Source organism: Lytechinus variegatus, chromosome 1, assembly GCF_018143015.1.
Source record: "Lytechinus variegatus isolate NC3 chromosome 1, Lvar_3.0, whole genome shotgun sequence".
Lineage (NCBI taxonomy): Eukaryota > Metazoa > Echinodermata > Echinoidea > Temnopleuroida > Toxopneustidae > Lytechinus > Lytechinus variegatus.
This window is the reverse complement of record NC_054740.1, coordinates 17,755,802-17,769,993: the sequence shown is the minus strand read 5'-3', so window position 1 is coordinate 17,769,993 and position 14,192 is coordinate 17,755,802. Positions and strand designations below refer to the sequence as shown.

Here is a 14,192-nt window from a genome sequence, read left to right as displayed (position 1 = left end):
AGACATATACTAATTTAACCCAAGAGGTATGACTTATCCTAGTTACAAACAATGTACAAGATATCACCCTTGCCGTTAATGTTTATACAAGATTATTACTATGTTCACACTGTATATATTGTCATTACAGATATAGATAACTTATTGATGCGTCTGAACATCATCGGTATCATCCTTGCCTTCAAGAGTCTAACACAAGAAGCTCTCAGTGATGTAAGTATAGTTTCACAAATTTTTGTATCTATGATACTTATTGATCTACAACTTAATCTTTAGATCAGTTTTGGCCCATTTAACTTCAGTCTTCATTTTGCTATTCTCCATTCAGGTGTATCTGAGTACTGGTTACTTTAGCGTCTCGGCTTTGACTAGAGTAATAATATCTAAAAATGCCCTTTGTTTCACAATGTGGGAGATACACAAGCTATTCAAGTAATCATCATCATTATTATAATTACCATTATTATCATCATCATTTTTAATAATGGCAATAAAAAACATTTCGAATTATTATTATTTCAGGTCCTTGCTCGAAGAGTACCATTCCTCTACAGTGCTATCATAGACTTCAAGGAACATGTCCGAGCAGCTGGACAGGATGCTATCATTGTGGATACTCTAGCCAACAGTGTTGGTCTGTCCTGCAATGTAGATCCAGCCCTGGTCAGTGCTCTTCGCTCAGAGAAAGAGAGTAAGTGGGAGGAGATCAATATTCAATGTTTAAATTTGATGTTTGTGGCACAGGCTCTGATTGAGAATTGGACCTACGAAGGAACTCAAGGTGCCAAATATCTTTTTTTAATAAAAATATTTTTTTGAGAGCGAGGATTTTGAATGATTGTAGATGCAGGGTGCATGTTACCAAATAAATAGAATAATTATCGGTACCTTTTAAGCAGTGTCCTGTGTTCTATTTCAGTTGACCCAAAGACAGTCCTGTCTTCTGATGGTGTTCATCACTCTGTACCTTAGCCCGTCAGGAGGGTACTGTCTATCATCCTGTATATGATTTGTCCATCCTAATCACTGTCACTGTCTTGTATTCTATTTCAGTTGACCCAGAGTCGGACTATACCCTGTCTTGTCTTCTGATGGTGTTCATCGCTGTCTCACTCCGTACCTTAGCCCGTCAGGAGGGTACTGTCTATCATCCAGTATATGATTTGTCCATCCTAATCACTGTCACTGTCTTGTATTCTATTTCAGTTGACCCAGAGTCGGACTATACCCTGTCTTGTCTTCTGATGGTGTTCATCGCTGTCTCACTCCGTACCTTAGCCCGTCAAGACGGTACTGTCTATCATCCAATGTATGATGCCCATCCTAACAATTGCCACTGCTATGCCAAGGCTATCAATGCCATCGCTGGTGCTCTCTTCTCACTTCATGGCAGGGGTGATGTTGAGGAAAGACTCCAAGAATTCCTTGCTGTAAGTACACCTGAGGCCCGGGGGGGGGGGCACTTCCATTCACGAGTGGATACCATGCGCGACCATGCTGTCTCGAAAAGCAACCTAAACACATAATTTCCATATTCTGAAAATGCACCCCTTAACAAGTATTGGCGTGTGAAACCCTACCCTTAGCAAGTATTGGAAACAAAACGATACTCTTGGCAAATATTCCCTGAAATGAACCCCTAAACAAGTACAGGAATGTTTTATTGTTAGGGGTCCTTCGGTCGTCAGCTTTACCTTATTTGGTTTAGTACGACCCCACCTTCTACACCTCGCGCAAATCGGACTCTAAACACGAAGTGTTGGGGCATAAAGGACATCCTTTATAAAACATTTTAATTTTGTTTTATCATCCCCGCAAATTCGACCCTAAACACGTAATTTTCCTAGCGAAATAGATACCCTTTTTTCATTATTTTTGTGTTTTTGACACCCTTATCACGTTACGTACGTAACGTGCCCTATCGTGAAAAAGGCATCCTTTTACATGTTTTTTTGGTCGCGATCTATCTTTCACTGTTGTCAATCAATAATTGTTTGTATGTTGTTGTGATTTGATTATAGCTGACATCATCTAACATGCTTCATCTTGGCCAAGAGACTGACAAGGCTATCACAGTCAAGGGACGAGAATCTCTTCACCTCCTCCTAGATCAGGTTAGTTAATTTACATTCTTGTTGAAATGCTCCCCAGGGTGTGGAGAAAGTGCAAGCAATGTGTGCTGGCAAGCCATTATCAGATCAGATGGCTAGGGTAGTAATATTCTTGTAGATTGTTTGATGAATATAATATTCATCATAACTATTTCTTTTTTGGATTATAATTGTTATTTGTTATTACCATAATTATCATTACAACTACTGTAGTTGGTGTTGTCATCGTCATGATCACCACAACACCATCATCATCATTATTACCATTATTAATATTATTTCTTTTGTTCATTTCATTACTAGCACTCATTCTCTTTTTGATTTCTTCTTTCTTTGTTAGATTGTGAAAGAATCGCCATTCCTGACACAGGACCTCTTAGAATCTTGCTTCCCATACGCTCTTCTGAGGAATGCATACCACACTGTACTGAAGAGAGACTAAAACCTATCACGATACCAAAGAGATCTTAGCTGGAAAGTACACACATTCAGGATGCAGAAACATGAATTCTTTAAGGTGCTTCTACTTTCATCTCTGTGACAAGATAAGGTATGTTTGAACATCAAAAACTCGGAAGACCTAGTATCTTGTCCCCATAGACAGTTAAGATATTCCTGTCGTAAACCAAACTTAAGTTCTGGGCCCTCCTACACAATTTTAGTGATTGATTGTAAAGCTGATTTTAATGTTTGATTACATTGACCATAATGTGCAATCGGCCATAAGATTCAATTATATAATCAATTGCTAAGTTTAGTGTTACCAGGTCCTGATCAGAGGAAAAATCTTGTTCAAGATGCTTTTTCATGAGACTTGAATTCCTGCAACGTCCAGGGAGAGCATGTTTGGGGGGAAAAGGAGGGGCTTAAAAACTGTGAAAGCAGATGTTCTTCTTTGTACAGGAAGAAAATACTCTGGAATGGCTACTTCCATAAATCAAAGTGGATTTTGCATTCATCTCATATGTAATGAGTTGAATAGTGCATGGTGAAACACATTTCATAGAACAAGCTCACTCTATCAACTTTCTTGTAAAGTCAGAATAGACATTTTTGTTTTTTTTTCAAATTGAAATATGTTGTATAGTATGTATATGAAGCATAGTCATTTGTTATATGTATATAGAGATCAATAGTCTAGTCTACTCAACATTTTTTTGTGAGAGAGAATTGTCATTATTCAAACTTCTCTTTTAGATGCTTATCAAAATATTGTACATGTATGTGAATTATTTGTTTATTTCTATTGAGATAAGAAGAACTGAATATTTAATCTGATTTTATAATCCCAATCATCTATATTTTTTGGTCAGTAGTTGATAGAGGGGTGAAAGGAGCTTTAAATTTTAATTTGGGAAATATTCTAAATGTCTCATTGGTGATACTTTTAGTGAGATCATGAATTCTATATGAGTGAATTATGGATTTGGTGAATGTTTGCAAGATTGGGTTTATTTATTTTATGTAATTGTGATTGATCATTCAAGAGAGAGAGAGTTGTACTTAATTTACAAAGTATGCATTTTAAAATGTATAAGGAATTTTCATAACTCTCACCATTTATGTCCCTTTATGCCATAAATATTCAATGTGGGAAAGGTAAACATATTTTTGGCATCTATCCTCCCAGATGTGTTTAGTTATCGTACTTATAGATATTTTTTTCTTTATATCTGTTTTGTAATAAAGGGTGTTAACTGTTTTATGCTTGTGCTTTCAACTATGTATTTATAGTAGTAGTATTATTACACATTGTACACAGAAACATGGAGGATGCTTTTTATATGAGCATAGAGTATGATGTAATATTATTTCATGCCAACAGCATGTATTGTGATGATACAAAGTAGATGTAAACCATTGATGCACACACATAACTACAAAAAAATATATATATGATAAAAATCGTATGAACTTGATGTGAAAATAAAATGATTCTAATTGATTCTGAAATTAGACCTTCAAATTTTCATTAATCCTTGTAGAAAAATAGATTCAGTACAACACACATGGTCTATACCCCCTATCCTGCCTTAGTGGTGTTGGCCATAAGCTATGTGTCAAAAGCTTAATAGCAATTGTTTGTGTTTCCACTGAAAAGGCATTTTCATTTTTATATTTTGTTCTAAGTTGCCCTTTTCGTGAATGAGTAACTTCTTGAACTTTCCACTGCTCTGTGATAAAGCGATAAATGATTTGATTGTACCATAAGAGCTTTTGTGAAGTGATTGAATAGTGCATTATCTGTGGACTCGTCTCCTCCCAAATATCTAAAATATTCTGTTTACTTTCATTATAAGAGATAACTTAGATATTGCACATTTGTACTGTCAATCATAAACATAAAAATAATTCACCCAGTATTTGATTTTCTTTATTCCAAACCTCCATTCTTTGAATATTTGTGTACTGCAATTAATTAAAAGATGTAGAATCATGACAAGTTTAATTTAAAAAGATCATAGAAATTATTTACTATGACAAAAAATTATAGAAATTGTTTAAAATAAAAGGTGGTCCTTTAGTTGCATACTACTTTTGTCTCATGTAATACCGTGCTTATGTTCAGAGCATTTTGTATGAGGCTACAATATGCAGGAAAGTCTCTAGAACTAGAAGACAAGTCACTCATTTCAATTATATTAGACAGCTTAGTCCATGAATTAGAACAATTAGAGTCTAAATATATCCATCTTTAAATATTCACACAGAATGAATAATAATTAAATATAAAAACAACACTGTAAATTAATATATTCATAATATGTATATTTATACTCACGTTCAGTGTTACTATAGAAATATTATTCAAGAAAGTTGTATTTTGATGTAGTATATAGATAATGTATCATCTTTATGAAAAGATAATACTATTGGGAATGTATCTAGCTTAATGTATAGATTTGCAACTTTGCAAGACGGATCATATCTCAAAATTTTTGTCTGATTATCAGACATATTGTACTACCCAAAGTATGCATGCCAGTTTCATATTTCAGCTCTACTTAGAGCTGCTCTATTGTTTTTATTGGTCATACATCTTACTATAAAACAATTTCTGTGTTAATTGGATATTAACACCATTGTCAGACATATTGTACTACCCAAAGTATGCATGCCAGTGTCATATTTTCTGCTCTACCTAGAGCTGCTCTATTGTTTTTATTGGTCATACATCTTACTATAAAACAATTTTGTTTTAATTGGATATTAACACCACCCACTCACAAGTAATGAAATTAATATTTTTGTGTAGTTTGCACAGCATAAGATATGTGAAGTTAAATCAACTTAAAGGCCTGTTCCCACTGGCCTACAGACACAAAACATATTCATAACGGATAAAGCGGACAAGCGAAATTTTGGGGCGGCTCCATCTGTTTTCAGACAATGGACAAAATTGGCGAACAGTGAAATCCTAGTGGATTGATGCTCGATGGATAAAGAGTGTATGAAACATGCATGCAAAGAGTACACAACGGATACATAACGTTTTCCAACAGGTGGCAAGATTCTTTCTGTTTTACATCCTCTCTACATCCGTAAGTGCAGTGGGACCAGGCCTTAAAAGAGTGTCAGAAAAAGAGCCGTTGCAGATGATGGTGGTTGACCATAACAGGGAAACTGCTAATTACTCTTTGTAAAGAAAATCTACAAATCTGTATTTCTCATATGACACATGAAATGTGCTCATTTCTTGTGTTTCTAAGCTTAATACAGTACACATCATGTTATTACATTGAAATATTAGCCAAACTTTCACTTATGAAAGTGATTATTAATAAACTTAATAATGAAATGTCTTTTACTGTAAAGATCAATGTTTGTAAATCTTCCATGCAGCATTTAAAGTCTGTGTATAGGGTGGTAGTCTGAAGACATTGACCATCCACATTTTATTATGTATTGTCAATCTATGTAGGTTTATTTGATACATAAAGCTTTCTATAAATTGCAAGCTCAATAGCTCTTCGTGCATTTTTACTCCAGTTTCTAGTTTCAGGTGTTTATGATAATTGTAAAGATGGTTAAATTTCAGCTGATTAAGATTGTGCTAATGATGGTGGTGATGACCAATATCTTATTGGAACATAATAGTTAAGAGAGGAAATGAATAGATGAAGAGAGAGAGAAAAAAATAGATAGAGGAGAGGGAGAGAGAGGGGGGGGGAGAGAGAGAGATATGAGAGGGAGAGAACAAAAAAGAGAGAGAAAAAAAATAGAGGGATAGGGAGAGAAATAAAAAGATGGATCAAGAGGTGATAAGGATATAAACAGAGTGAATGACATTACCCACCTTTCCCCCTAACCATAAACTATAAGATGAAAATAAAACTTGGTTTCCTTTGAGTATTGGGTATATGTCTATACCTTTTATTTACAAATCAAACAATCCTGTTTGTATATAAACATAAATAAAGGGCAATTTTAGAAAGAAGAAAGAAACCTGAAGACAGAGATTAAAGTCAGGAGAGGTGCTGGGAGAGGTGGAGAAAAGGATGACATGTGTATGAAAGATGGGCACAGAAAGAAGTGTCTAAAATCATAGGAGACACGATAGTGAACTTATCAACCCTTATGAAAATACTTCAGAATAATACTCTTAAAATATATATATTTGAATGAGGTAGGCCTATTTTCCTATTCAACCTGAAATAAAATAGAATTCCCATAGTTATTGGCATGTGCCTGAATGTTAGAATTAGTTTGCAAATTTCTTCACTTTCCTCCTTCATAATATAAGACCCAAATTTTGCTATGTATAATCTTTGATTGATCAAAAGCCTTTATCAGTGGTTAAACAATATTTCATAATTAATATTATCGATAAATAATCCGTGGTATACTGATGATGATGAACAAAATATTTCAGTGGAAGCCATTAAAAAATCCACATCACCATCAAGTAATGTTCATTAAGGTTAATGCTTTATAATAATTAAGCTGGAATGCTATTCTAGACATACATGTATCTTAAGCATACATGTAAATTATGTCTATTATAACAAATCTGTAAACATTTGTTATGTTCCCAAAAAGTGTTCCCAAAAATGAAAAAAAAAAACAAATGGGGCAGTAATAACTTCAGAATCATCTAGAAAAAAGGGGGGACACGTCATTGTTAGAATCGAATGAGATATAAACCACGTTAGGTGGGAGCTGTCCAAATTGCTCCACCTCCGACCATTTCTGAGGACACCAGCATGAACTATGACAAACATACATGTAGGCCTAAACAAAACAGTTTTTATTAAGCTGGAGACATTTTACATCCCATGTCAAAGTATCGTCACAGAAGCTACTAGAGCTGACAAAAACACTACATATAATGACATTTTTAGTCCATGTGCATGACCCCGTGGAAGGACTACACCCTCAACGGCCGTTGTCATCGTCGTCGACTGAAGAGTACTCGTGGGGGATCTGGTAGTCGTCGTTGTCGACGGCGGTGTGGTTGCAACACAGTTATAATCGTCCCCAGAGGATTCTAACTTTGATGCGGTGATAGCGTTGCAGTTATCGCAATCACAGCAGTGTTGACAATCGTTGATGTCTGTGTCTGGACCGAGACAGGTTTCCAGGCAGAAGGATGTCCTGCTATAGCACCCTCGAGATGTACCTGATGGACTATAGGAAACCTGATGAAAATAGAAATTATAACATTCATCATTCAAATCATCCGTTTGTTTTCTCTTTACATTACTCCCTAATGATATGTACAGTTATTTGTCATTGGAAATAGAACCTATGTCCTAATTTGTTGTTCTCTAGTCGTTTTTCGCCGGTGTGATTCTGACATAAATCGAATAGGCTTTACACCTCGGCTCCCACTGTATCGAAATCAGAAAAAAAACCTCCATCTTTATGCTGCAGTCAATTTCCCCTACGGCGGTCGTACGGCGAGTCGAAAACAATCGTTTTGTTGATTTTTATGTAACTGGTACAAAATTTGTGAAAACGGCTGTTTTCGACTTGCCGTACGGCCGTCGTAGCTAGGGAAAATGTGACTGCGCCATTAGTTGGCATTAGTCATATAGAAATAAACGGTACAGGTACAAGAGGATCCGATGAAGCTGGTTTAATGTGTTAAAATACTGCAAATCCATGGCCCTGGAAAGTGGGGGTGTTGCGGATATTTTATACCATGGGCAGGACCCCCTTGAAATCATGGGGTGACTACATTCTGACCCAAATCACCATTTTGTAGCGAAAACTTGGGGGGGGGGCTTTCAATCCTTTGTTTCAAAACGAGCAAAACTCTTTCCCAGGTGCCTGTGAAATCGTTTTCTTATAATCAGAAAAATGTCCCACTTAATTATATAAGTCACAACACATCTTAAGGCTGTAACTTCATCAATTTAAACAATCTAGAATGATACAAAATGTTTGTTCAGGATTCATCGAATTGATCAATGATAAAATTGTAGATTCGTGGAGCGTTAGATCACGCAGCATCCCCAAAATAAACCCAATCTTTATTATCGCTCCATTGCACATTTTCAAAATGCTAAACTGTTCTGTCAGCAACGAAATATTTTCACTATGGTCATGGAATCGTAGTTAGGTCAAATATTTCATATTCATTAAGGCCTACTTCAAATCCTGTTGTGCTTAAGATATTGCATATCATTATTTTCTGCATATTGTAAGTTATATGAAATGGAATGAACACGGAATAATATGAGAGAGGGGTAGGAGAGGGAGAGAGGGGGGGGGGGTGAGAGGGAGGGGGAGAGAGGAGGGGGTAGCATTGCATATAGGGACGAAAAAGAGAACGCATATGGCCCATGATTCCACTCTTTTCAATTTTTTCACATAAGCCCCCAGGGCCCATCCCGAGCGAGTGAAGCGAGCGAGAAAGAAAAAAATCTCCCTTTCATGAGAATCTAACTGAGATATTTCTTTACACGTTTTAAATAACATCATATCTTTCACTTTTTCTTTTATGTTATTTTTGGCTCTTGGTTGTAGAACTTTTTTTTAAATGTTTAATACTAATTCAGAAACACATATTTGGTGTCTGTTTTCTTTTTTTAACATTGCATGCACCCGACACCATCATCATCGAAATTGTAGGAATCCCGTTGAAAATAAAGTGATCACACAACTTCGGCTAGAGAAGGGGGTTGGGCAGGAACTCCATTCCAATAGCTTGACCTTTGCAATATTTGGGCTAAAGATGATTAGATGAAGTCCTCATCTAAACATATTCGGCACACTAAGTTTCACGCTATTGGTAATTTAAAGAATTTATAGCCAAGATTTACAGAAATTAAGAGGGATGATTTGGGTAAAACCTTATTTTTCCTTTCTGGATGATTAAATGCGTTTAATAGTACTTACATAACATGTTCCCTTGCAATCTTCGACCACTTGCATATTATCGGTTTGTAATGGATCTGCACACGGTCCACTGCCGGATTGATCACTGGTGCATTGATAACAACGCAAGCCCGTAGCAGACGACACGAAACCTGAGAGAGCGATATCAGAACGCGATATGCCTGAATATAGGGCCACATCATCAGAATTTGGACAAATACAAAACTATTTTGACTATTTGTGCTTGTGTAAAGAAGCCACAAGCTTAAAACCTCGAAGAAGGCAATAGGTGTAATCATTTTCTGAAGTGGATTATGCTAATCCTTCAAAACGCGAGCAAATTTTACTAAAGGGAAATAAATGTTATTGTTAGATGACACTCGCCATTGTGAAAATCGAGGTAAGTTCCTGAATGGATTCAGGCAGCCATAAAAAACAAGATATCAAAAGAAATGACAGAATTCTACCCACCGTTCGCAATTTGATATCCTTGAAATCGGATACAACCAGTTTAGCCTCAATTCTGTCAACCCATAAAAATGATCTTCGTTTAAGAATATGGAGGACAGTGATTAAGATGCAATTTATCAAATAGGTCGTACTTCCTTAAAATAACTTTTTTGTTTTGTTTTTGTCTATCAACACGAAGTCTCATAGAATTAATTTAAAGAACAAGCCCACCCCAACAAAAGCTTGATTTGGAATAAAAAGAGAAAAATCCAACAAGCATAACACTGAAAATTTCATCAAAATCGGATGAAAAATAAGAAAGTTATGGCATTTTAAAGTTTCGCTTTATTTCAGAAAACAGTTATATGCACATCCCAGTCGGTATGCAATTCGCAAATGAGGAACTGATGACATCACTCATATCACTCACTATTTCTTTTGTATTTTATTATATGAAATACGAAATATTTTAATTTTCTCATCATTGTCATGTAAAATGAAGTTTCATTCCTCCCTGAACACGTGAAATTCAATTGTTTTAAACTTTTTGTGTTTCAGGCAAGGAGGTCCTAATCGTCAAATTCGTAAAAATTGAAATATTTGTATAATTCAAACAATAAAAAACAAAAGAAATAGTGAGTGAGTGACATCATCGTCTCTCTCATTTGGATTTAACTGGCTCGTTCATATAACTATTTTGTTAAAAATAAGCGAAACTTTGAAATGTCATAACTTTTTATTTTACATCCGACTTTGATGAAATTTTCAGCATTGTGCTTGTCTGATTTTTCTCTATTGATTCAAATCAACTTTTTTTCTGAGTTGGACTTGACCTTTAATGTTTTGTTTACATCAGCGTGGGTTTAGGCCTTAAAAATGTCTTAAAGATAAAGAGAGTAAAATCAGGAAATCATTTCATAAGGAATATTATTTTAAACATTACACACAATCCATAGTCATTGCTGGAATCCACATCCCATTGATCAAGTTTCCATAAGGGTCCTACAAAATAATAATTACAAAAAAGGCACCATGCATGCAAACATTTTCTGCTCTTTCCGTGTAAACGTCCATAAAATTGCATACTGAAGAATCACTGAATGGTTCTTGAAAGTATTACACATGAGGGAAAGGGGAGAGTACCCCCACCTGTTCGAATTTTGTATAGAGAAACCTATATGGAAATGGAAAAAAATACATCGGTTCCGCCCTTACATTTGACATGGAGTTACAAATTTTTTAATTATATTTTTATTGGAGAATCATCGAGGATCACAATATATACAAATAATTTTTACATGATTAGAAAACAAAATCAATAAGGCAGAATAACAGCAAAATGGTGCATTGATCAAAAGCGAAGTTCCGAGACAGAAAAGGATGGCCAGTGATACAGACCTTACTTTACAAACCTCCAGAAAGTCACTATTTCACTGACATGGAGTTACAAATTAATAAATAAAATGAAATATTGATGAGATCATCTAATTTGTCAATAATGTGTATCGAGTTCATCATCCAATACACACTTATCATTGCACCAACTAACATCGACCAAATATCGACTAATGGCACATTATTGATCGATTTGGAGTTGGTTTCTTTGATGTGTCTGCATACTCCATGGTAGGTGACACGACATTTACTCACACGACAATTGCTCCGCTGCAAATTCCATACATTAATGGAATGACCTTCAACAGTTCAACCCTGGATTTAACACTATACCCTATCCTAAACTTAACCCTAAACCTAACATATTGCAACCTTAAACTTTAACCTATACCCTAAGACGAAATAAACCCGAAGCAATTGTCGCCGGATCAAATGTCGTGTCACCCCGATGGTTAACCTAATGGGTGACACGACAATTGCTCTTGCGACATTTGCTCCGGCCTTAATATCTCAGAAAGCATAGATTTGGGGTTAGGATTGTAATATAATTTTGGGTACAGAATGATGTAAAGATAAGGATTAGGATTTATTTAGTTTTGAAGGTTAGGTTTTATCACGAGCAGTTTTTCCATCGTAGAAATTGTCGCCGGAGCAATGATATCATGGAACAAAATCAATGTCGTTGGATTATTGTTTAGTACAAGCAAGTTATGACGGACCATCATCCTTCCAAACATCGCAGATGTATTTTAGCCATGTTAGCAAGATTGATTTCATGTCAATGATTTATGATTGCATTTCAAAACCAGCAACTTGACTATAATTATGAAAAACATTAAAATAAAATGGACTTCTCATATTTCTGTTATTGTCCTTTTCAGTAGTGCAAATGGTTCACTGACTTTGAGAAATGACTTCAAATCAAGGCAAAGCATTTGCTAATTTTTTATTACTTCATGATGAATGAAAGTTTTTACCTTGAATTCACTTTACCAATTAGTTGCATGGGCATATGCAGTAACAGAAACCAAGCTGATATCAAATCAGATTCATAATTGCAGATGCAATAGTGCATGAAAATTAAATGCTTTTTTTCACAAAAGCCATTTAAGTTTTGCCTATGACATCATAAAGATTTGCAGATTTCTCGTGCAAGAACTAAAATTCCAGTCTCTATTTACCGGCTGTCAAGAAAATGGCTTTAGTCGTCATTCGAATAATCCGTTTCATTGTCGTTTATAGTACAGAATGCTTGGGAAATATTTGAATTGAACTGATTCATAACATTTTACAAATTCCTCATTTCTTAGGGTATAATACAGTTTGTTCCATTTTTTTGCAGAAAGGAATATGATGAAGAGGGTAATATAATTATTTCACTTTTTTCGAACGAACACAAACTACGGTAGATTTAATAATTTTTCAGAAAGGGAGGGGCAGCACTTTTTAAAAGGGAAACTGGTCGTCACTCATGGATCGCATTTCCCGTTCGATTTTTAAAAAAATATAATTTAAAAATCGGTCGGGGGCAATCATTCGATGATGAAAGACCAAAAGAGGTGGCAAAGAATAAATGATGTGCACAATAATGAAGTAAATATTTTTTATTGTTTTCACTTTAAAGTTGCTTGGGAATAATTATGTTATTCTATCTTTTGTTTTTTATTCGAATGTTATACAATTCAGTGTGCCCATATTTAAATCACCATGACTGTGTTAATATGGCATGGATATATCATTAATCTACCGTAAAGAGAGAAAGTGGGGGGGGGGGAGCTACTAATTCAGTCTTTCCATAACACCCACACTCTATACAACGCACACACACACACGAACACATACGAATAAATTAAGAAAGTTTTCACAATAGTGTAGAAGAAAGTTAGACATGAGAAATAAGAGATTCTGAATAAAGACACATGAAAAAGAGACATAAACACCGCACATAAACGACACATATATAGACATGAAAAATTTCATCAATATACACTTACCAAATAGACAGATCACAGCTATACAAATATCCATAATAATCATTCTTAATACTTGTGAAGAAGGGCTGCAAAATATGATTTTATACAAACAGAATATATTCCAAAAAGTTCGAGCGCAAGCTTATGTACACCATTTCAAACTTTTTTTGTTATGTTTGGAAGCTAGTAAACAAAATTCACCAGACCATGTCAACAGATCGGCGTATAAGAAATTACTGGAGTGCTACATGTTTGATCCTACTTTATTCGACTTTATTCTCACAAACCTTTTTTTTCTCTCCCCTCTTTCAAACTCGACCATCCCATCGCTGCGCCCACCCACATTTTCATTATCCTGAACCCCCTCCCTCTTCTCTCACATACACGTACCAAAATCATATTTTTCTATTTCATTCTTTCTTTATTTTCACATGTATCTCACTCTCTCTATCTTTCTTTCTCCACATCTTTCTGCCACTCTCTTCTTATTCCCTTCCCAAGTCTTTCCACCCTCTTCCCTTACATGCCCTCATTTCCCTCTTCCTTTCTCTCTCCTTATTTTGGGGCCTTTATTTCGCTTGGTCTACGGACGCATACTATGATCGAACATGAAAGAAAAATCCGTTGAAGACTGTTTAAAAACATAATCCACAAATCAACAAAAACAACCATATGCCCCCCCCCTAATGCAATATCACTCACTCCTCTTACGTGTAAATGTTTTTTTTTCTTTAGCGAAGAATTCATATCAAAGTTATTTTTATATCCACAAAAAGAATAACCTTCATTTTAATTGAATGTAGCCTATAGGTTTCGAACATCGAAGGTTATACAAAGGTCGCAATTAGAATTACCGTTTTCATTGGCTGCGTGCCTGTTTTGTTTTGCTTTAGGAAAGTTCCTTTGATAAATTGATAAAAAGACTGAAACTATTATGATC

General features: G+C 35.3%; 2 protein-coding genes across 3 annotated transcripts in view; one reads left to right on the top strand and one right to left on the bottom strand.

Annotated features, from left to right (window-relative positions):
- LOC121407749 (nck-associated protein 1-like) overlaps positions 1–4,087 on the top strand; it is a 32,159-nt gene extending 28,072 nt beyond the window's left edge. For both annotated transcript variants that reach the window (XM_041598952.1, XM_041598944.1), the window contains 5 exons: positions 131–213; positions 523–691; positions 1,054–1,430; positions 2,022–2,114; positions 2,452–4,087. In XM_041598952.1, coding sequence (XP_041454886.1) covers positions 131–213; positions 523–691; positions 1,054–1,430; positions 2,022–2,114; positions 2,452–2,553 — 824 coding nt within the window. In that variant the 3' untranslated portion in view covers positions 2,554–4,087. The remainder of the gene's footprint in view (positions 1–130; positions 214–522; positions 692–1,053; positions 1,431–2,021; positions 2,115–2,451) is intronic.
- A 2,198-nt stretch (positions 4,088–6,285) lies between these two features.
- LOC121407765 lies at positions 6,286–13,467 on the bottom strand. Its single transcript, XM_041598964.1, has 3 exons — positions 13,274–13,467; positions 9,456–9,586; positions 6,286–7,750 (listed from the first exon to the last, which is right to left on the bottom strand). The coding sequence occupies exons 1-3, from the start codon at positions 13,314–13,316 to the stop codon at positions 7,391–7,393; spliced, it is 534 nt and encodes a 177-aa protein (XP_041454898.1). The 5' UTR covers positions 13,317–13,467; the 3' UTR covers positions 6,286–7,390.
- Between the last annotated feature and the right edge of the window lie 725 nt (positions 13,468–14,192).

Excerpts from the sequence above, each read along its gene's own strand:
- LOC121407765 (XM_041598964.1), bottom strand. The coding sequence starts at position 13,316 with ATGATTATTATGGATATTTGTATAGCTGTGATCTGTCTATTTG. Across the intron at positions 9,587-13,273 it reads AGCTGTGATCTGTCTATTTG|GTTTCGTGTCGTCTGCTACG; the intron begins GTAAGTGTATAT and ends TCGCTCTCTCAG. Across the intron at positions 7,751-9,455 it reads ATTGCAAGGGAACATGTTAT|GTTTCCTATAGTCCATCAGG; the intron begins GTAAGTACTATT and ends TATTTTCATCAG.